This window comes from Elephantulus edwardii, unplaced genomic scaffold (genome assembly GCF_000299155.1).
Source record: "Elephantulus edwardii isolate Elephantulus edwardi_28Jun2011 unplaced genomic scaffold, EleEdw1.0 scaffold00357, whole genome shotgun sequence".
NCBI classification, from domain to species: Eukaryota; Metazoa; Chordata; class Mammalia; order Macroscelidea; family Macroscelididae; genus Elephantulus; species Elephantulus edwardii.
Window position 1 is genome coordinate 1,046,883 of NW_006400107.1, and position 23,745 is coordinate 1,070,627.

Genomic DNA, 23,745 nt, shown 5'->3' on the forward strand with positions numbered 1-23,745 from the left:
AGGGATTTGATTCTTAGAAGGTCCCATTCATCTATTTTATCTTTTCCTGGTTGTAAATTTTTCAGAACATAGCAACACTTTGTAATGGCTCCTTTAATGAGAACACATCTGATCTACACTAAGAATTTAAAAATAAATCTATATTAATTCTAAACTGTAATGTCATCGTCCATTGATAGGAAGTCTAACCAGCCAGTGCTCAGACACAACTGCAGGAGATGATGCAATGAGATCCTGAAACCCTTGCACAGATGAGTACTCAACAGGTGCCAGCAGACAGAAAGTAGGGCTGTGGCCATCTGTGGAAAGAGACCCAGAGTTTGTAAGTCAGAAGCACAGGAAGTTGCTGGGCTAAAACCACACTGTACTCAGGGCATATAACACAGAGAGGGAAAAATACTTTATGCTGATAAGTAAAACCATATGGTTTTAGGCTCTGTTCGCTTACGCACCTGACTCTGTGCAAGTGGGACAATTGGAAATGGAGAAGTCTTTGTGGTCTGTTGACACTTACTCACACAAAGCCCAAAGGCCACACAAACAAGCATAACCACTTCAAGGTCCTCAGTGTAGTTCCAAACACACCCACATTCCAGAAGGAGGGACTGGCCAACTTGGTTCCTTCAAGTTCGAGTCAATGAGAAATTATAAAGCAGATCTGCACTTCCCAGGGAGATCAAATGAAGGATCAAGGCTTGGAGTGGGTAAGGAGAAGAGAGCAGATTCTTATTGGTATCAGGGTAAGTGTGCTGACTGATTCTATTGTGCACCTTCCCCTTTGGGTGCACAGGAGACTCCATTTACCTGCCTTCCTGCTATTTGGCTAGATCTACATTCTGAGCAGTGGGATGAGCCAGCCCTCACAGGCTTGCTTCCCCATTCTCTCAACGACCATCCTCTCTTCCCCTTCCACTGTGACCTGGAAAGTCACATGCTGAAAATGGAGACAAACACACAAAAAGATCCTAGGTCCCTGCAGAATAAAGTGGGACAAACAGCCCCACCTCTCTGCACAAGTGCATTCAAATGTTGCAGAACACTGAACTGAGTTAGCTATTGCGCTAAACCAATATGATTTGGGGTTTACTATAACACAGGCAATTGTTCTCCTTAATGCAGTCAATGGTCTGCATTTGAAGATTTGAGGAACACTGTATGTGTTGGATAACCCAGTAATCAAGGGAACTGTGGTCTTACCTTGTGTTAATACTAAGTAACTTGCAGTGCATAATTGCACTTTTTTGTTTTTTTAAATTTTTTTATAATTGCACTTTTAAAAAACAAAACAAAACAACAAAAACCCACATCAAAGATTCTGTTTCTAGATACAGTCGGTAGTGTTCTCTAGCACGTGCACGCTCTTTCCCTCTCTCGCCTCTCTCTCCCCTCCTCATAGAATGTCCCTACAGAATTAAATCATCTCTTCAAATTTACAATCCCTAACAGTATACCCAGATACTCAGTAAACCTGTGCTTACCTCATTCACTAGGCAATTCACCCATGAATACTCTGAAAAAAGAACAAAAAGCCAAGATATTACCTTGAAGACTAGGTACCTGACCTGACCTAAGGAATTTTCAATCACCTCATCCTTGCAAGAGCTGGAAGTGAATAAGGAAGACTAAAGAAGAATTGGTGCAATTGAATTATGGTTGGTGAGAAACATTAAATCATTAAATATCCTATGAACTTCCAGAAGAACAAACAAATCTGTCTTGGAAGAAACATAGTCAGCCTGGCTACATGGTCAGACTTTGGGTCAGGAAGAAAAGAAAATCCTCAATGAGATAGATGTGACAAAAGGCTACAGCAGTGGGCCCAGCACATCAGCAATGATGATGATGATGATGATGCAGGACACTAGAATCTGCTGTTAACAACTTTGCCTTTCAGAGACAAAGTAGCTCATTTTTAACACCCTGATTACCATAAGAGATTGGTTAGAAAGAGTCACACTGGGCTGCTTCTACACAACATAATTTTTTGTCACTAAGGCGGAGGGTATAGTGACTCTGTGTACTCCTTCTGTCTTCTTTGATGTTTCCTGGGTCATTGGACATTCTACCCACAGCAATCTTAAGTATTGCAACCAGAGCCTTGAATTTGTTCTTGAGTTCCTTCAGCTTAAGAAATACTGAGTGAGTTCATTTATTCTGATTTTCCAACTCCAGTTCTTTGCATGTTTCATTATAATACTTTGTTTTGTCTTCCCAAGCTGCCTTTGAAATCTTCTGTTCAGCTCCTTAACATCTCAATTTTCCCCCCTTTGCTTGGACTTCTCAGTGCTCTAGTGTAAAGTTCAGTGTCTCTTCTGACATCTGTTTTTGTCTTTTCTTCTTACTCCATCTTTTTAGTGACAAAGTTTGTAGTGACGTTCTTTATGGATGATATTCTTAATATCCTCCCATAGCTCACCTGGCTTTCTCTTGTTGGTATTCAGGCCCTCAAACCTATTCCTGAGAAGGTCTTTATTCAGAAGAGATAGACTCAAGGTAAAGCTTTGGTTTTTGCAGATTTTATTTTATTGTTTTAGCTTCAGTTTGAACTTGCATAAGCTTTGATGATATGATCTACAATCAGCACCTGACTAGTTTTCATGGCTGATATTGAACTTCTCCAGTGATTATCCCCAAAGATTCAGAAAGCATCAAAAGAAGATGGCATACACAGTGACATGGTACCAGAAAGAATTAACTGACAAAAGGATTTCATGAAACAGCATATGATTAAGAGCCCATGGTGATGAAGAAGGAAGTTCAAGCTGCTTTGAAGGAATTGGCAAAAAACAAGGACCCAGGAATTGACAGCATACCAATTGATTTATTGCAACAAATAAATGCTGCCCTGGATGCACTCACCAGATTGTGCCAATAAATCTGGAGGACAATTACCTGGCCAACTGATAGGGAGAGATCCATATTTATTCCCATTCCAGAAATAGGTGATCCAATAGAGTTGAAATTACCGGACAATATCATTACTATGAAATGTAAGAAAGATCCTGCTGAAAATGATCCCAAAATGATTGGAACAGCACATCCAGTAGAGAACTGCCAGATGTATAGGCTGGGTTTTGAAGAGGTCATGCAACCAGAAATATTATAGCTAATGATAGATAGATCTTAGCTGAAAGCAGAGAGTACCAGAGGAATGTTGATCTGTGTTTCATTGACTATACAAAGGCATTTGACTGTGTGGATTACAACAAACTGTGGCTGACGCTGAGAAGAATGAGAATCTGGAACATTTGACTGTGCTCATGTGAAACCTATACTGGGACCAGTCATCAGAACAGAACAAGGAAACACTGTATGGTTCAAAATAAGGAAAGGAGTGTAGCAGGATGTATCTATCATATCCCCATGCCTTTTCAATGTGTATGCAGAATAAATCATCTGGAAGCCTGGGCTTCCTCATAGAGGTGGAATGTGGCATCAGGCTTGGAGGGAGACTCATCAACAACCTACATTATGCAGATGACAAACTCTTGTTTCTGAAATTGAGGAGGACATGAAGCATTTGTTGCAGAAGGTCAAGGACTACAGCCAGCAACGTGGATTGAAGCTCAACATCAAGAAAACAAAGATTCTTACCACTGGGCCATTTGGCAGCATCATAACTGACAGAGAAGAATTTGAGATTATTAAAAATTTCAGCTTGAAAAAAAAATTTCAGCTTGTGTGATTCCACAATCAACATTCTTGGTACCAGCAGCCAGGAAATCAAAAGACAAATTGCATTGGGAAAATTTACTGTCAGGGAACCCACCAGAGTACTGAAGAGCAATGATGTCAGGCTAGAGACTAAAGTGTGGCTGATCTAGGCCGTGGTCTTCACAATTTCTTGCTGTATATCAGAGAGCTTGACAATGACTAAGTATGATAGAAAAAGAATCCATGCTTTTGAGTAGTGGTGCTGGAGAAGAGTGTTGAATATACCTGCTAAGAGAATAGTTTTGCCCTGGAAAGCGTGAAACCAAGTTGCTCCTTGGAAGCAAGGATTTTGAAGCTCCATCTGACATACTTTGGGTATGTTGCCAGGAGGGACCAGTCTTTAGAGAGGGATATTCTGCTTGGAAGGGTGGACAGACGGTGCAAGAGAGGAAGACACTGGATGAGATGGATTGATTCAGTGACTGCGATAAATGGGAGCAGGTATGTCAGAGACAATGAGATTGGCTTAGGGTCGCAGGCAACTTAATGGCACATTACAACAAGCTGAAGGGTCAGCATCAGAGAGGAAGACACAAGAAAGATTGACACCGTGACTGTAACAATGGTGAGGGTGGCACAGGATAGGACAAAGTTCCGATCTGTTGTTCACAGGGCCACTAGGAGTTGGAGTCAACTCAGTGATACATAACAATAACCAAAGTCCCTGATGAAAAACGAAGAATCGATGCCTTTGAATTGTGGTGTTGGAGAGGAATACTGAATATCCCATGGACTGCCAAGAGAACAAACAGGTCTGCTTGGCAGAAGTACAGCCAGGGCGCTCCTTAGAGTTAAGAAAGTTGAAACTTCATCTCACATACTTTGGGCAGATTGTCAGGACGGGCCAGTCTTGAAGCCATGCCAGGATAGGTAAAGGTCAACAATATGTATTGACACAGTGACTGCAACAATAGACTTGAGTATACCAGGGACGGTAAGGATGGTGCAGAATAAGCTACAATTCAGATAGGGTTGTCATGAGTTGTAGTGGACATGATACCTATCAACAATAGCAAGTGCCTGAGCGATACAATGGTTTGCATATGTCTGCTAATATTAAGGTTGGTTTCAAATCCATCTAGTGGCCCCATAAGGAAACAGCTTGGTGTTATGTTGCTCAAGATTACAATCCAGAAAGCCCCAGAGTACATGGTTCTTGGTAACTCAAAGGGTTCCTGGAAATTGGGTGCTAACTTGACAGTAGTACTAATAATAGCAATGTTCCATATTCTGAGGAAAGGCCAGTAAGACAGCACACATTTGTGCCTAAGGCAACCTCAGGAATAGAATTTGGGGTCTAAGCAGAGAGTTCTGGGGCCACATAAAGTGTTGAGGACTGGGAGCACAGCTTGAGGGGAGAAGAGGAGGAGCTGAAGACATGAGGTCCCTAACCCAGCCCACTTGGGCCCCTGAAACGCAACACTGTTGTCTGCTGAGAAAATATTAAATGCTTGTTCTCCCCTTTCACTTGTAGTACTGTAGCTTTTCCCCATTGCTCTCCTCCCCAGCACTGAGTTTATGTTAACGAAGGAGGAACCACTCAGAAAGCCAGTAACAATGGCGTACAACTTGAAGAATGTAATCAATGCCACTGAATTGTACATGTAGAAAGTATTAAGTTGTGCTTTTTACTAGTTTTGTTTCATTTTTCTCCCCATTCTTCCTGCTGTCCAATCCCAGTGGTCTCAGGTGGCTGCTGACATTCTGAATATTCAATGAGCAGAACATGAGAATGGTCTCCAGAGGGCCTCTCTGGTATCCCAGCCTGTAGGGCAGTGGAGAGACTAGGTTGGGTGACAACTGGGTAGGGCCTTTGAGAAGCAGGTTGGGGGCTGGCAGTATAGGAGCATACACGCTCCCACACAGACATTGGGAACAGAAGAAGGATTTAATCTGATTGTGTGAGGAGGTTAGGGGGACTATTCCTGGTAGGACACTCAGCCTCTGATACATCCCCAGGACTCTTAGGTGATTGGGGGAGTGGAATCCACTCACCCTGTTCTGACTCGGGGTGAAGACTCTGGATCCTCAGGGGCTGGGGTCAGCCTCCAGGACTGCAGTGCCTCTGGAAGGCATGGGAACCCATGATAGCGGAGGTGAGCTTTGATGGAGGGAAGGAGAATAAGAATCGGAATTTGTGTGACTAAGGAGTAAGCACCCCCAGACAGGATCAGACCCATTTCATTTGAGTCAGTGATACACCCTCCTCCTAAATGTGCACGCTATTTAAAACACCAGAGATCCTAACACCTGCAGTGGCCCTGCTGTCTGGTGCTGGCTGCAGCACTCCTAGACAGAGGACACCATGCAGCAGCTCCAGGGGTGACTTCCAGGCAAACTGCTCCAGAGGGATGACAATACCTTCTTACAGGTACTAGGACACACTCTCTGTAGTCAAAAGGCCGGTACTGCTCCTCGCCTATGTGAGTACGTGGGCAGTGCACCTCAGAATTAGGTCTACTGCCTGCCTCTGAGGACAGACTCACCAGGCCCGTGCCACACCTAAAGCTATATAGTAGTCAAATCCCCACTAGACTGGGGTCATTATTTTCCAATACCATTTAGGCAACCAAGGCCTGAGGATTTGAGCAAATGGCCAAAACGTTCCCAGGGGTGAGTTCTGTTATTTATCCCCAGGCCACCCTCTGCTTTCCTCACTTGGGATTGCCAGCTGAGGTAAATGAGGTGGAAAGAAGATGGGGACAGAGAACGTGACAGGGCGCACAGGCGTCAAGGCTGCTGCTTCTTAGTCTGTGTGTTAGTGGAGACACATTGCCTCAGCAGGCACATGTTGTGCCCACCCCTGCACGCCTGGCCGTTATGAGTGTCATAGCTCTGATGACACTGATGAGCCCTGGTGAGCTCCAGCTCTCCTGCCATGAGGCACCAGGACCCAGAAGAGTCCTCTTGTGTATTTGGGGTAGGACTTACCTGAGAAATGATAGACTGTTTTTAGGTGCCACAGAGCTTGCAGAGGGTGGGAGATAAAATGGGAAAGTGGCTCTGTTGAGACTCATCAGGGTGGTGAGAGTCCCTGACACTGCCTTCAGTATGAGGGTGGCCACAGACCTATAGGCCTTCAGGGGCCCAAGCAGCTTGGCAGTGACTTTGTACTGAGCTCACAGAAGAGGGTGTGCTCCTGCACAGTAGCTCTAGGTACCTGGAGCTCTCTTCTTGGGAACAAAGACAGAACTGAGGGCACATCAGCCTCCAGCTGGGCTAATGGTGCAGCCTGACATTTGGAACATAGCCTGCTTCCTTCTCTACCCCTCACCCTTCCAACCTCCCACTCAGTGGTGTCTGTCACAGCGTGGGCGCAGTGGCCAGAGCAAGAGTGGGCTGGAGAGAACACGGGATTTGGCACTACCTGCTTAAAACCTCCAGGGGCCCACCCCTCATCACTCCTGAGACAAACTGAGTTTCTTGAGACCCTCAAGGTCTTCTGGCTGGGTCCATGCTGACCTCTCCAGCCTCCTCCTGCTCCCTCCCTTCATCCCAATCCTGGCACTTCAGCTTGCCCAGACTCCCTCTCCACCAGCCTGCACAGACCTTGCTCTTCCTGCATAAATGCCTCCTGACTCTGAACCTCTTTCCTCTGGGAACCTGCCTGAGCAGGAAGACATGGTCATAGCCTGGTCCAGCCCAATGAGTCTCCTGGGACCAGGACCCACAGAGCACACTGAGTGGGCTTGAGTAGGACCATACATACCACACACACAGACACACATATCACATACCACCCCCACAGACATCCCTGACACCCCGCAGCACATGCATAGCACATATACACTCAGAGCACACATCACATACCACACAGATATGCTCAACATACATACCATACTCACCACACACAGCACATACACAACACAGACATCACATACCACACACACACACCCATAAACACCCCATCACACCCACACATACATACCATAAACATACATCATATGCACACATTAACACACCCACACGCATGCATACCTCCCCACATACCACATACTGCCACAGACATCTCTAGCATACCCACGTACACATACATACACATACACCCATACACACATCACATGCACACACCCCATGTATGTATCAAACACAGGTGCTCATCAAACACTCAACAGGCCTCACAATAGGCAATTTTGTTGACCTTCCTCTGGTTTATTTCCGTATTAGTGCATTGTCATGATCATCACATTTGGGGAACACTCTGATCTTCTCAGCTCCCAGAGACTCTGAAGGTCTTGATCTGGCCATGCCCACTGCCTCCCTCTCATCCTGCACATCTCGTCCTCCACCAACCTGGACTGTGGCATGCAGGATACCCTCAGTAACTACTGAAGACAGAGAGGCCAGTTAAGGCGGGCTCTCCCCGTTACTCCTGAAGTCTCCCCACCCAGCCCCTCAGCTGTCATGAGGGGCTGCCCCTGGTCCCCTCCATACCCACACAGGTGGAGGTCACAGCCTGCCGCAGGTTCTTGGCCTCATCAGTGTCACCAGGCTGCAGGTGGTCCTAGGGAGTCCTACCAAGATCTAGGAGGAAGTGGGCTTGAAGGCCCACATTTGGGCGTAGCCCAGATCTCACCCTCTGGCCCCGCCCAGCGCCTTCTCCTGCTTCAGAGGCCACTGCCATCCTCTTGCCCATCTCTACGGGAGGCGAGTGGCTCACAGGTGTCCCTGCTTGCTCTTCAAGATGCAGCCTCTGCTGTGGCTCCTACTTGCAGCACATTTTGCAGGTGAGACTGGCACCGCTTGTGGCTCTGGAGTCTGTCTCAGACTTTGCAAGAGCTGTGAGCAGAATTTGGAAATGGCAGTGCAGGCAAGAACCAAGCCCAGATTGTGTGGGAACAGCAAATAGTGCTTGGGGAGAGGCTAAGGCTCTAAAATAACAGGCCTTTGAAAATCCTATGAACAGCACAGCACTCTCAGATTAGACTGGCTGATATGGCACTGGAGGCTGAGCCCTCATGTTGGACAGGAAGGCATTGTCCCATTATCCCAACAGTTTAGGAAGCCCCAAGGCTGAAACAACTTTGGCTTCAAACTTGAAACTGGGAGAAATGGAGGCAGGAAGATAGGAAGGAGAGAGGGAAGAGGGAGGAGAGAAGAGGGAGATGAAGAAAGGAACAGAAACACACTGTCCTGAGTCCTGCATGGACATGCCTGGAGGACCTGCAATGAGAAGGTTACAGGGATCCTGTCAGACTTTCCTGCCCCCTTAATCCATGCCAGGGTCCTGCAGACACTTCTTTACTTCTGGGAAATGTCTTTTGAGTAGCCCACCAAACAACAGGCTGTTGGAGGTCCTATGTCTCCCATCCCCCGTCCCTGTCACTTGTCCTGGTTCCCCTGTCCCCATCATGGGTAAGGACATGAATCTTGGCTTTGGGAGGAAGCAGTGCACCACATTGGAGCGTGCTGGGAGTCTGCATGTGGCTCTGACTAAGCCCTCTGGAAATCGTTCCCCTAAACTGCCCACTGGCCTGCAGTTGATTTGGTTTCATGCCCAGAACACTCAATGCTGGCAAGTTTGGCAGAGTGTGACCAGGCCTACCAGTGACAGGACCTGACAAGTGAGGTGCGTAGCCTCCTAAGTAGAAGTTAGCCCTTGCTGGTCAAAGTTTACTTGTTATTGTTCTGGAAACGGCAGACCCCTCTGAGGAACTGACCACTGGCCTTTTGAGATGATCAACAGAGTCCAGTGAGGCAGCATGTGTGGCAAGTCCTGGTCAGTGCTCCACACAGCTGGGGTCCACCAAGGCCAGGGTGTAGGCTAGGGACAGAAAGGCAAGTAAGCAAGAGTGAGACCTGTATTCACCAAGCCCAGTGATCAGAAGGCAGTGATCGCTCACAGCCAGGGCCTCATCAACCCTTCACACTTCCAGGGTCTCGCTGGGCTTATTAGAAGGGTCAATCTGTGTATGGAGGCACTCTCTGTGTGTGTGGGCATGTGCCCAGTGCCCAGGACAGGATCACAACTATCAGCTCAGGGTGAGGTTCAAAGCTCAGGCTCAGAGCTCCTATGACCCAGGTCTGAATCTCCTGTGCTGTGTGACCTGGACTATGGCTTCCTGAACCTCTATGTCCTTGTGTGTCCAAAACTAAACCAAGAGCACCATGTCGAGCCCTTCGCTGATTTCTTACAGAAGGAGATTGGCTGTCTTTCTCCCCCAGAGTGCCTGGTGGAATCTGTCTAATCTGTACCTCTTGGACAGCCCAACTCTTAAACTCATGTAAGTGGATGCAAAGCATTATCTACCTAACAGGGTCTTGCCATTATTGTTGTTAGGTGTTGTCAAGTTGGGTACAACTCACCCTATAAACTTGTATCCTAGCCTATGCTGTCCTCACCATCTTGGATACACTTGAGCCCATTGCAGTAATCACTGTGTCAATCCATCGTGTTGGACGTCTTCCTGTTTATCACTGATGCTCCACCTTTCCCAGCATGAGGTCTTTTCCTGAGGATGGGCTCTTTCTGACAGCATGGGATCTCGGTATCATGCTCAGCACTGTCCTTGCACTGGCTCAGCTCAATAAATAGTGTATAATCTATTCTTGTCATCAATGACTCAGAACCGTTAAGGGCCTGTGCTTCCCTGAACACAAGGTACTGTGTGTTTAGAGAGAGAAGGCCCACTAACCTTCTGGACTCCATTTGAAATCAATGCGACCGCACAATCACAGTGGTCTGTGATGAAAAGTAGAAGAGTTCCAGTTCTTTTCATCTGTGTGAGGAAGGCTGTGAAGTTATGGCATCTGAGCTGCACGTGGTCAGCTGGCCCCTTCTGACCTCCTGTACCACCTGGAGTTTCTCTGTCCTGTCTGCAGGGTGTCTATCTATGCATAGCTAACAGGATGAGTTCACAGGCCATATTCAGTTCACTTGTACCTTCATGGCCTTGGTTACAAACTAGACTCTATTCCTACATTCAGAGCTTTCATTTGCTGTCGGTAGCAGCCCCAAACCGTGAGACACATATACCATGGTTTCCTTGTTTGGTGTTGAATGGTTTGCATTGGCCTTTCTTGGACATGTTCTCATTTCTTTCTAACTTTCTACAGTAGACATGGCAATGGCACTTTGCGGGGTAGAGATGGGATCCATGACTGAGCTGAGCTAATGGGATCAGAGCCTGGGTTCAAGGTTCTCATCTTCTGGGAGTGGCCCACTGCTACAGAGTGTTTCCATCCAAGAAAGAAACATTCCGCTTGGCTTCCACTTGGGAGTGGAGTTGTAGATACCAGTCACAGGAAGGGTGGGGCTGCATTGGGGAGTAATGGGCTGTAATTGTGCCATCAGGGGACAGTGGGCTCCTCTGTATAGCTGTCATCACCATCCAGAACGACAATTAGTCCTACACTGTTGGCAGTCTGCCGTGTGTTCTGTCTATGATTCTGAGCTTCTCCCCAGCTTATGCTGGGTCACCTTCGGCCACGTGGAATACAGTGAAGGTCTCTGGTGGCCTAGTCCACAGGGAGCTGCACTGGTAACCTAAAAGCCATCCTTCTCTGCTAGTTTGAATCCACTGGCAGCTTTAAGGGAAACAATTCTCAATTTCTTCCAGTATAATTTATAACCTCAGATGTCCATGGAGGTTCAGCTACAAATTGGTTCTGACTTAACAGCAATTGAGTGAGTAAAACATAGTAAAGCCAAAAGTTGAAACCCACCAGCTGCTCTACAGGAGAAAGATGAGACTGTGTTTTCAGTAAAATCATAGCCATAAATGTCCTGAGGGACAGTTCTGCTCTGTCCTGTAGTCCCAGCATCAGGATCAATGGTGGTGAATGTAGCAGACTTAGAATGGCCAGGGCCATGAAAGGCATTGAACTTTGGCCACAGACTATGAAACCCTGAGTCTGAATTCATGCTGTGCAATGGAAACATTTACTAGTTGTAAATGGAACCTTGCACAAGTAGCTTCATGCCTCGGTTCCTCATCCACATCCACATAATGAAGACGAGGATTCAGAAGGCAGTTTTGAGGCTTGATTGAGATCTATGCAATCATCAAGGGCATGGTTCAGATCTGTTGTTTATAGGGTTGCTGTGAGTTGTAGATGTCTTAATGGCATCTAACAACAACAAGGAATGTATGCGCATAACTAGCACAGGCAGCTTTCTCCCTGTTCCCTTCATAAAGGTAGTCACAGAAAGTTCTGCCATCCAGATGATCTCTTGATGGGGAAATGTTTATGTTTGAGGCCAGAAGCCACCAACTGCATGTAAATTCTTGAACCTCGGCAATCTGGTTCTTGCACCGCTATATGGTGATCCCATGACTCTAAGGTCCACAGCTGGTATGAGGACAACAACCTGATTGATGCCTCCTGATTTTTCTGGATTCTTGTAGCTCTCTGTGATGGTTTGGCCCTTCACCAGACTCCCAGGTCTGTGATCGTTCAGACCCACCAACCAGCCATCCTGTCCTGTGAAGTGAAGGGCCACACTAGTAACAAGCATGTGTACTGGCTGAGGCAACATGAGGCTCCAAGCCCAAGCACTCGTCTCGAGATCCTGGCCTTCTGGGATTCTGTGAAGCAAACCACGGGGTATGGCTCAAGCGTGAAGAATGATGTGACCATTTCTCAGAATGGTGTGAGGTATTTGCTCAACCTTACGAGAGTGAGGCCTTTGGACAGTGGCATATACTTCTGCATGACAATTGGAAATCCTGAGCTGGACTTTGGCAAGGGGACTCAGCTGACCGTGGGTAAGTGTGAGGCTCGATGTTGCACTCCTTAAGCATCTACTGCATGCCTGAGAAGCTGTGGTTCCAGTTATCATGTCAGTAGTCACATCCCTGGGAGACTCAGTGTGAGTCTTAAAAGCACAGTTAGCTTCAACAATGCATTTTATTTGCCATTCTTGTTTCCCTACTAATTTTTTGATGTGTATTTGTCATGTATCCACCTACCTCCTGCTGTATAGTTGCGTCTGACTCTGCAGCTCCTCCGCGGGCTTCCAAGACTGTAAGCCTTCATGAGGAGAAAACACATCTCTCTCCTGCTAGTGGCTGTAGATTTGAGCTACTGCTTTTGGAGTGAGCAGTCTGTCACATTAGGCACTACACAACCAGGGCACTTTTAATACACACACACACACAGAGCTAACTTGGTTGCAGCTGGCCTCATCTCAAAATTTAGAAGAGGGCTTGGTGATTGACCACATGTTGCACAGAGTACACCAATCGAGAGTGAAGGGGCCACGTCTCAAAGACCCCGTTCCTCCAAGCTTGACTCTTCTCAGGTGGGGGATACAAGGGAACCTTAGAAATCAGTGTGAGGTGGTGTAGGGCAAGACATACTGAGGAAGAGGTTGACTAGAGTGCCTCTCTCCACCCCACCCCACCCTCCACCTCAGACAAGGTACAGGAGGACAGCCAGTGTCCCTCAGGTCCTTTGGCTGACTGATCCCTGTATTGAAAGATAGCATTTGGAGGGGTTGAGTTTTCAGTTTGGCTTATTTATGTCTCTATAAGTCCCACATCTTTCCACTTGTGAGACTTCAGGTTCCAAGAAAGGTAGATGTTGAAATCACCGTCAACGGTGAAACTGATTTTGGGAGTCTTCTCACCGCTGCCACCATCATCTACCTGGGCTTCAAAAGTCCTCAACTCCCCAATACCCTTGAAAGGGCAATCTATCCCTAAAGCACATACTTGCCACCATGATTTCACCTCCACTCCCAGGGTGGGCAGTCAGGTGTCCAGGGCCAGGTCCTCTACCTCCTGCTGCCCACCAAGGAAGCTTGGACAGTGGCTAGAGTATTTGGAGAAAAGGGGCCTCTCTCCTGCCCCTGAGCACATGAAGGGAGCTGTGGTAGCACAGTCTCTAGGGTGTTAGCTCTACTAACTCAAAAGCTGGCCCTCTCTAGAGGTTCAAATCCACCTGTAGCTCCAAGAAGAAGGATGGGCAGTCTCCTCTTATGAGATTTACTGCGTCAAAAAACTGGCTGGAGAGTCAGCTATGGATTGGTTCTAACTCAACAGTAATGAGCTTTTAAGCACATGCTAGAGGTAAAAGATCTATCTCTTTCAAATCAGCTCGCCTTGCTATCTTAAAGTTGGTTTCTACTCACAGCAACCCCTCGTTGAGTTTTTGAAGCTGCAAATAAAAATGAAAAGAGACTGCCCATTTTTCTCCATTAGAGGTCCTGGTGAACCCCATAGCACCAGAGCCCTCTGCCTTTTAAGTAGACCAGCAACTTGAACTAGAAGTTCAGAAGGAGGAGGAATCATGAAAGCTCTGCCCTGGATAAGAGGAAATTCAGACAGCACATCTGTTTCTCTGAAGACTCTTCCGAGATGCAGGCCACATGACTGGCTTTACAATAAGTCCTTCAGCCTCACTTTTGACCCATGGTATCACCCCTGTGTGCATCCTCATAAAGTGTGGAGATGCGATGTTCTTTTAGGATTGTAAGAACCAGATGGATAGCTGAGTGCCATGTCACCCCAACACAGGGCCACACTCCTCACACACTCATTGGCATGCCGTAGCTTTTCCTCTGACAGTCACGGACCTGTGCAACCTGAAAGCCAAAGGTTTTGGGTTGACCTGATATCTTTATTTTTTTTTTGTCAGAAAACATTTTTCACATGGGGAGGGGGCGTATGTCAAGATGAAAGCATGGGTTCTGGAATCAAGCTCTTTGGGTTCAAATGCTACTTCTACCAATTAATGACTTGGTCTTGGAAGACGTGCAACCAAAGTGCTCCTTGGAGGCAAGAATGGTGAAACTTGATCACACATGCTTTGAGCATGCTGTCAAGATGGGCCAGTCCTTGGGAAAAGACATCCTGATGTGAAAGGTAGAGGATCAGAGACAGAGGGGAAGACCTCCTACCAAGATGGGTTGACACACATGCAGTGACTGTAACAATGGATAGATCAGAGATATTAAGGAAGGCACAGGATAGAGCAACGTGCAGATGACTTGATAGCAACTAGCAACAATTATGGGTGGGAATCTCTGGGTGCAAATGATCAATGTGCTTGGCTACTCATTGAAAGGCTGGAAGTTCAAGTCTACCCTGTGGAGCCTTGAAAAAAAGGTGCAGTTATCTGCTTCTGAAAGGTCATCCCTGAAAACACTGTGGAGCTTGGTTCTTCTCTGACACACACAGGCCAGCACGAGACAGGAGACCAACTTGGCAGCAAGGGCTACATTTTTAGTATCTTTAACTTTGGGCAAGTTGTTTCAGGTTTTTGAGTCTAAGCTTTCTAGGGATAAAATGAGGATGATAATAATGGTGAAACTTTATCTCACATATTTTGGGTATGTTGGGAGAGGATGGTCCTTAGAAAGACACCATTCTGGGAAAGGCAGTGGGTCAGAGAGAGAGGGGAAGGCCCTTACCAACGTGGATTGACATCGTGACTATAGCAATGGGCTTGCGTATATCAGAGATGGTGGGAATGGTTCAGGCCAAGGTTTACCCTATGAACCTGTTGTTCATGGGGTTACTATAAATTGTTATTGACTCGATGGCACATAACAAGAACAGTGCTACTCTAGAAGTGATTGGATTAAATAAATTGGCTTTCTGGGAGCTTCCTCACCCTTCCTAGAGACAACAGGGAAGGCTGGGACTTGACTGTTCTGAAAATTGGGCAGCTTGGCTTCAAGCCCAGGCTCAGTCGGAGTGCACCAAATGTACATGGTACTCTGGAACTTAAAATAGTCTTGACAAGGACGTGGGGCACCTTTCATTTAGTGTGTGTGGAAACTGAGGCAGAGAGGTCATGTGGCTTGCCTGCAGTCACACAAAAGCTGATAAATGCTTAATGTTCTACAGTGAGATCCCTCCCCCTCTAGGACACTAAGCAGGCCCCTCTTGCTACACTTTCAGATGCATTTCCGAATTGGGAAAGATTAAAAAAATATTTCTCCGTGGTTATTAACCCTTCAGCATTCCAGGAAACAGTCATTAATGATGCAGTAACTGGAGAAAATCAGATATGATGAGCATGGTACAAGACAGAACAGAGTGCAGATCTGTTGTTGATAGGGTCGCTATGGATTGTTGTTGACTCAGTGGCTCCTAACAACAACAACATGTTATACGAGGCTTGCAGTTTTCTTTTTAAGTCTACTCAATGTTTACCTAAGATGGGTGTCTTTTTTTTTCTTTCTGAAGTTGATATTCTTCCCACCACTGCCAAGCCAACCAGGAAGCAAACACCCAAGAAAAGAATGTGCCAGTTCACAGCATTGCTGCCCCAGAAGGGTGAGTTCTCCTGTCTCCTTGAACCCTTTGATCTTTCTTCATTCATTCAGCAGTCACTCCTGCAGCACTGTGTGGAGGCAGAGGGAAACTGTTTGACCATGACCACTCAGTCTAGTTAGGGACAGAGCCATCATTGTCACATGATAAAACTCAACTGAGGATGTAGCCACATTAAAACTCACCCATGAACATTCAGAGCAGCATTGTTCATAACTACCCCAAAGTAGAAACACCCCCAAAATAGAACAACTAATGCCAAACAACATGCATCAGACAACCAGTGCCACATGGCCATCATGAACCACATTCTGAGGTGTGCCTTGAAGCATCTAACAATGAAGCAGCCAGTCACAAAAGCCATTTCTGTGAGACACCATCCCGAGCAAATAAGCTATAGAGGCAGATGGCTGGACTCAGGGAAGGAGAATGCCAATAGCTTGTGATGGATTGTGGGCCTTTTTATTCTGAAATTGTGATGATGGTAATACAACCTTTGAATATAGGTCACCCCAGCTTAGGACAGGACCCCATTCCAACTTCTGCACAAGTTAGTACTGACATTAAGTCAAATATTTCCCTCTCATTTTCATTATTACTTGTCTTCTATTATTAGTATCTTTATAACACTAGCAAAATTTTGAACAGTTAAATCATGAGATTTCAAGTGAACATTTAAGCATAACATCAGATTTCACATTGCAACATTACTACTGATGATAAAAAAAGGAAACAAAAAAGATATAGCCAATTAGGGTGATTTGCTGTAGCCCAAATACATCATAAATTGGGACTACCTATATTCTTTTAAAAAAGCACTAAATAATACACTTTAAATAAGCAAACTTTATATGTAAATTATATCAATAAAGTTGTTAAAGAATCAAAGGAACACAACTCAAAAGCACAACACTTGAATTTTTTTCCCCATTTTTATGCCTAAAAGAGAATGTAACATGTATACATGCTCTTTGTCAATGAGTGAACACTTAGTGGTGGTTCTCTGAGATGTAAGCACCAGGCACTGCAGCTGAGCATGTGTACACGCTCACACACACACACACACACACACACACACACACCAGACCACGCTCACATAGACACACTCACACACAAACTACCCTTGACTGGCTAGACCCACATGTCTTCTTGGAAAAATACTGATCTCTCCCTGCAAAAGTTACTCATAACTAACAGAGGTGCCTGCAGCTTTGCCCCTTGAAACAAACTACAAGATGCCACCTGAGGCCTCTTTGTGCCACTTAAGCCACTTTGCCTTCCAGTGAACCTGTGAGACTGAAAGCCAAGGGGCCTGCCTGTGTTCTGTGTCCTGCACGTCATCTGCTTTGACATGTCTGCCCAGGTGCCATCTTGCCACTCTTCAGTCTCTTGCTTTCATAGGTGATGGCTGAATTTCCCTCTCAGGTGCTTGGTTCACCCAGTTTTGACTCTCACAAGGTGACTCTGTGACATGCCAACAGGATTCTGTGGAGGGCAACCTGGCAGAATCAGGAGGAAAGGGAGGTGAGCTGCAGTACAGGGTAGCATAGGAAGAATGTCTAGGAGCAAAACAGTGGGGACAAAGCGGCCTTGTTTACTACGTTGTTTAGACCCTCACAGTTTCACTTAAATGTGCCCAGGTAGGGAAGGAAAAGAACATAAAACATTAAGACTAGGTTGCAAAAGCTGGGTTTGCCCTTTGGAGCCCAGTGAAGAAAAAAGGATCCTGTCAGTTACACGACATATCCCTCTCCAGTTATGACACAGAGGAATCCCCCAGCATCAGAAGATGAGCCCTCTTCTTAGCACAAAATACTGGGAGAACTCTATTCTGCCCAACCGCACATAAGGACTGCTGAGCAATAAGGAATTCAACAGTAAATATGAAGACCCTTATCAAGATGCAGTGACGTAAGACTAACACTGGACTCAAGCAAATCAGAGATGGTAAGGATGGAACTGGATAGGACAAGGTTCAGATCTGTTGTTTATAGGGTCACTATAAGACTTTACTTATTCCATTTGATGGCATCTAACAAGAACATTATAAATGATTTAATAAAAAGTCTCCAAGTTCTTTATCCTCATCTCATCATAAAATCCCAGGAGAAAAGGCAAACCCAACAGTATGTGTTAGGCTTCATGAGTGGAGAGAGCTAACAACTGGAGTAGGCCGGATGTGAAACAGATTGGTCAGGTGTAGCGGGGTTGGGGGAGGTGAGTGGAAGCTGCACTAGGGGAGGAAGTGTGGCCCAGTGAGCCTAGCATGAGTCAACCGGACATGGTCCTGAGCCCCTGCCTTCTGCTGCTTGTGCTGTGTGACCTTAGGCAAGATGCTCAGCCTTTCTGAACCACCATTTCTCCATCTATACAGTGAGTAGTATAATCTCCACTGCGGGAAGGGCATAAAGATGAGATGAGACACTGTACTAGAGGCTCTCAGGCTCAGGAGGCACCCAGACTCAGAGAGGATTATAAACCAACTCCCAGGGCCACAGTGGCCAGAGTCATGCCTTTCTTCTAAGATGGCTACCCCTTTAGATACCGGGAGTGATGGGAGTGGTCTCCACACTTCTCTCTCAGGAGCAGGGTGGGAAGAGCCGTACCTAGAGACCAGAGGCCAGATCAAGGTGAGGAGAGGCAGGGTGGGCAGGCCACAGGTGTGCTTCTGCACATATCCCCCCCCCACACCCCCTGCCCAAGGATTGTCACTACTTTACTGTAGGTAGCAGTTTTTCCTTACTTTTTCCTTATTTTGGACGGATATCTTATTTTGAGTGTCTGTGTGGACCTGGGGCTGTATTACTGACCACCAGTTCAGATATGACCATCCCGTCAACCTCCCTGACCCCGCCCTCCAGGAGTGGCCTGCCTGCAGTCTACCCAGAGCCTGTGCTTCCTCTACTCAGTTTCTATAAACATCACTGAAGTTTACAGTCCATAACAGCCGCTCGACACTATTGTTGTTATTGTTATGTGCCGTTCAGTTGCTTGTGACTCATAGCGACCCTATGTACAGCAGCCCTAAACTCTGCTCTGTCCTGTGCCAGTCTCACTGTCTCCGATACACCCATCCCGATTACCCCAGTCACTGAATCAATCCACCTCATAGAGGGCCTGCCCCTCCTGTGCTGTCCCTCCACCCTACCAAGCATGATGTCCCCCTCCAAGGACCAGTCTCTCCTTACAACATGTTCAAAGTATGTTAGACAGAGCCTTAGAATCCTTGCCTCCAAAGAGCAGCCTAGTTTAACTGTTTATAGGATGAATCTGTTTGTTTTCCTAGCAGTCCATGGTACCCCCAATACTCTTCTCCAGCACCACAGCTCAGAAGCATCAATTCTCCTATCCTCCCAACTCTCTGATGCATAACAAGTGATAGTAAAGACCATGGCCTGTATCAGAATCACCCTAGTCTCCAAAGAGACACCATTGCTCTTCAATACTTTGGAGAGGTTCCTAACAGCAGACTTTCCCATCACAATACATCTTTTAATTTCCTGGCTACTGGTGCCGAGAGTGTTGACTGTGGAGCCAAGTAAACTAAAGCTGTGAACAATCTCAATCTCTTCACCATCCATCCTGATGCTGCCAATTGGTCCAGTGGTGAGAATCTTTGTCTTCTTGACATTGAGCCTCAATCCATATTGAAGCCTGCAGTCCTTGACACTCTGCAGCAAGCACTTCAGGTCCTCCTCAGTTTCAGCAAGCAGAGTTGTGTCATTTGCATAATGCAGACTGTTGATAGATCTTCCACCAATCTTGACCCCACATTTCTCCTCATAGAGCCCAGCCTCCCGGATAATCTGTTCTGCATATACATTAAAAAGATATGGAGAAAGGACACATCCCTGGTGTACATCCTTCCCAATTTTGAACCATGCAGTGTTTCCTTGCTCCGTTCTTATGACTGCCTCTTGGTCCAAGTATAGGTTTCTCATATGCTTCGCCACTATAAGTGGACAAAATTTTCAGTAACTTTGCAAAGGTATGCCACCATCACAAATAAGTTTTAACATATTTCTTTCACTCTTAAATGATCCCTTTCAAATTGCAAGAATGAAAGATGCTATGGGCAAAATCTTAAACGATACAAGAAATACATTTTTTTAAAAAAACAAAACAAAACCAACCTTCAAAACAGCTATGAGATATCATCTCACACCAGTAAGAATAGCAAAATTTAACAGAACAGCAAGCAACAAATGCTGGTGAGGTTGTGGATAAACTCCCACTGTTGGTGGGAGTGTAAAATGGTACAGCCACTCTGGAAGGCAGTATGGCGCTTTCTCAAAAGGCTGCAAATAGAAATACTATTTGACCCAGCAATTCCACTCCTGGGAATATACCTCAAAAAGACCATAACTGACACCCAAGCAGATATATGAACACCCATGTTTATCACGGCTTTGTTCACAATTGGAAACAACCTAAGTGCCCATCAACAAAGGAATGGATAGAGAAGCTGTGGTATATTCATTCACACAATGGAATACTACTACCGCTACATTGAAAAACAAGGAACTCAAGCAATATTATTAAAAATGGGTGGGCCTGGAGGACATTATGCTGAGTGAAATATCTCAGTCATAAAAGGACAAATACTACATGGTGCCACTGTTGTAAAAACAGGACTGACATCAAGGTTACGGGGAGACTGAGAAAGATGGGTTCAATACTGTATACTGCATTGAAACAGATGAGGGAGAAAACTGTTTAAAAGGGATATGTGATTAGGTATTTTTGTCATGATGGGAGTCCAGAGCGAAGGCTGCATAGTGGAGTGGACCTGGCGGGAGGGATTGTAAAACAATGAGAGAATTTTTCTTTTACTTTTCAAAGAGGGTAGTATAGTAGCAAGGAGGGTTGGGAGGGGAGAGAAGTGCAACAATGAGTGAATGGAGATCCAAAGTATCTGTAAATTTTCATTGAAATTAATAGTAAAAAAAATTATTTTTAAAAAAGTCAATTGAGCAAGAAGACATGGCAGTCTTAAAATTATATGGCCCAAAGAACAGAGCTGTCAAATACTTTAAGGAACAACTGACAATTAAATATACTCATTTTGACTGCTAAAAACAAAAAAACAAAACCAAAGCAAAACAAAAAAGCTCCAACAAACAAAACTGGGGAAAACAAACTTTTGATGGAAGATACGTGAGTGGATAGTATATTTCTATGGGTTGGATCTGATTTGTTACTGATTTGCCTGTGCCTGGTTTCATCACCTGTTTGAGATGAGAAGGTGTTGTCTTTTTGTAGCACCGGTAGCCAGAAGAAGCCTTGAAAAGACACTGGTTTTTATTTTTCATCAGACAACTCTTTATTCAGTACTTCTCTGTTTCTTTTGGGTTTTTTTACACTGTGGTACATAGAAACAATTGTACTAGGTGATTCAGTGTACAGTGGGTAGATGTCACCTGCATATAATTTTTTTCATTTTTCTTCTTCGATCTGAAAAAGAAATGCTTTTCAAGTTGTGTATGGTTCATTGTTTCCTGTTTCCTCTCCTTTGTATTAAAGGAAAAGTTTTGTTGATAACGCTGTTAAACATTGTTATCGCTCTAGTGTGTTGGATGGCCTCAGTTGTCCACCACTGTCCTGTGTGAGCTAGGTATAGTGTCTCCTTCTCTCTAAAGTCTACTTAATCTTTGCTTTCTTTGCACAATGTCTTTGGTTGCAAGTCATAAGCCTGAGGCAAATAAAATACCAATTTTTTTTAAAGGAGGGGTTACACAGAATCACTATACCATACCAAAAAGAACTACTCAACACTGAACCATTTCAGAAAGTAGTATCTGATCAAGAATTGTGGTAATGAAGGAAGAAGTCCGAGCTACAATGAAGTCATTAAAAAAAAAGCCCCAGAAATTAATGAAAAATCAATTGAAGCATTTCACTTGAAGAGATCCACATTTATTCTCATTCCTAAAAAAGACAATCCAACAGATTGTGGAAATTATGGAGCAATATCATTAATATAATTTATAAATAACATCTTGCTGAAGGTTGTTTTTAAATGGGCTGAAGCAGTACTTCAACAGGGAACTGCCAAGAATTTGGACTGGATTCAGAAGAGGCTGTTGAAGGAAAGATATCATTTTTTATGTCATATGAACGTTGGTAGAAAGCATAGAATACCAGAGAGACATTTACTTGTATCTTATTGCCTTTGAAAAGGCATATGATTTTGTGGATTATAACAAATCATGGCTAATATTGAGAAGAATGGGAATCCTGTAACTCTTTATTTTGATCATGCAAAACATATGCATAGACTAAGAAGTAGTCGTCCAAATAACCAAGGCAACACTGCATGGGTTAAAATCAGGAAAGGCATGAGTCATGGCTGTAGCTTTTCTCTATGCTTATTCAATCTGTATCTGAGAAATCACTCAAGAAACCAATCTACATGAAGGTGAATATGACACAGGATTAAGGGAAGATTCATTAACAATCTGTATTATGCATGTGACACAATCTTGCTTACAGAAAGAAGGCTTAAACATGTGCTACAAAAGTATAAAGATAACAGCCTTCAATGTTGATTATATCTCAACATCAAGAAAACAAAAACACTCACCAGTAGATCAATAGGTAATCCATGATAGGTGGAGAAAAGGTTGAAGTTGTAAAGGATTTTATTTTACTTGGATCTACCATCAATATCCATAGTAGCAGCAGTCAGTAAGTCAAAAGATGTGTTACATTGGGAAAATCTGATGTCAAGGATATCTCCAAATTGCTAAGGAGCAAAGATATAGGCTTAAAGACAAAGGTGGGTGTGATTCAAGCCATGATCTTTCAATTGTTTCCTGTACATCTGAAAGTTGCACAGTGGATAAGGAAGATTGAAGAAGAACTGATTGATGCCTTTGAATTGTGGTGTTGGAAAAGAGTATTGAATATCCTTTAGACTGCCAAAAGAATAAATAAGTCTCCTTAGAGGCAAGGTGTTGAAACTTCATCTTTCATACTTTGGGCATTGTTATCAGGAGGGCCCAATCCTGGGAGGAAGACATTGTGCTGGGAATGATCAGTGAATGATAGGATAATGCTCCACAAGATGGATTTATGCAGTGACTCCCAATGGATTTAAACCTAATGGAGATCGTGAAGATGGCACAGAATAGGGCAAGGTTCTGACCTGTTGTTCATCAGGTTGTTATGAGTCATTGTTCACAAGACAGCATCTAATAACAATACCCCTTGAATGAATTTCCAGTTAACTTCTACTCCCAGTTTCAATCCCTAGCTACCATACATGAGTCCATTTTCCTTCTCTTTGGACTTTCCTCCTATGGACATTTCCCATCAGTGAGTAACAAAATGTGTGACTTTCCTGTCTGACTTTTTTCACTCAGTGTTTTAATGTTCATCCATATTATACAAATATGAAAGACCTGAGAAAGAGTCAGGCATTCAGAGGCCAGATTTTAAGGATCTTGTTCAACCTTCATATGATGCCAAAACCCCTCTCCATCCATGTCTTGTTCCCCTCCAGTGACAAGGGGCTCCATACCCCTCAGAATAGCCCACTCCACTTTCAAGCGTCTCCAATTACCTGGGAAGATAGGGTGGGTCTGCGGGGTCTGGTGGCTGTCCTGTGAGGTGCCTAACTTCAGCCAGTCAGAGCTGAGCCTGGACGTGCTCACCAAGTTGTGCCAAGAAATCTGGAGAACGACCACTTGGCCAACTGACTGGAAGAGATCTGTATTTGTTCCTATCCCAAAGAAAGGCGACCCAACCGAATGTGGAAACTACAGAACAATTTCACTGATTTCACATGCAAGCAAGATTTTACTGA

General features: G+C 45.0%; 1 protein-coding gene across 1 annotated transcript in view; it reads left to right on the forward strand.

Annotated features, from left to right (window-relative positions):
* The first annotated feature begins 8,398 nt into the window (after nucleotides 1-8,398).
* LOC102865909 (T-cell surface glycoprotein CD8 beta chain-like) overlaps nucleotides 8,399-23,745 on the forward strand; it is a 26,184-nt gene continuing 10,837 nt past the window's right edge. Inside the window, exons 1-3 of the mRNA XM_006902019.1 lie at nucleotides 8,399-8,441; nucleotides 12,063-12,422; nucleotides 15,852-15,941. Of these exons, the coding sequence (XP_006902081.1) occupies nucleotides 8,399-8,441; nucleotides 12,063-12,422; nucleotides 15,852-15,941 (493 nt within the window). The remainder of the gene's footprint in view (nucleotides 8,442-12,062; nucleotides 12,423-15,851; nucleotides 15,942-23,745) is intronic.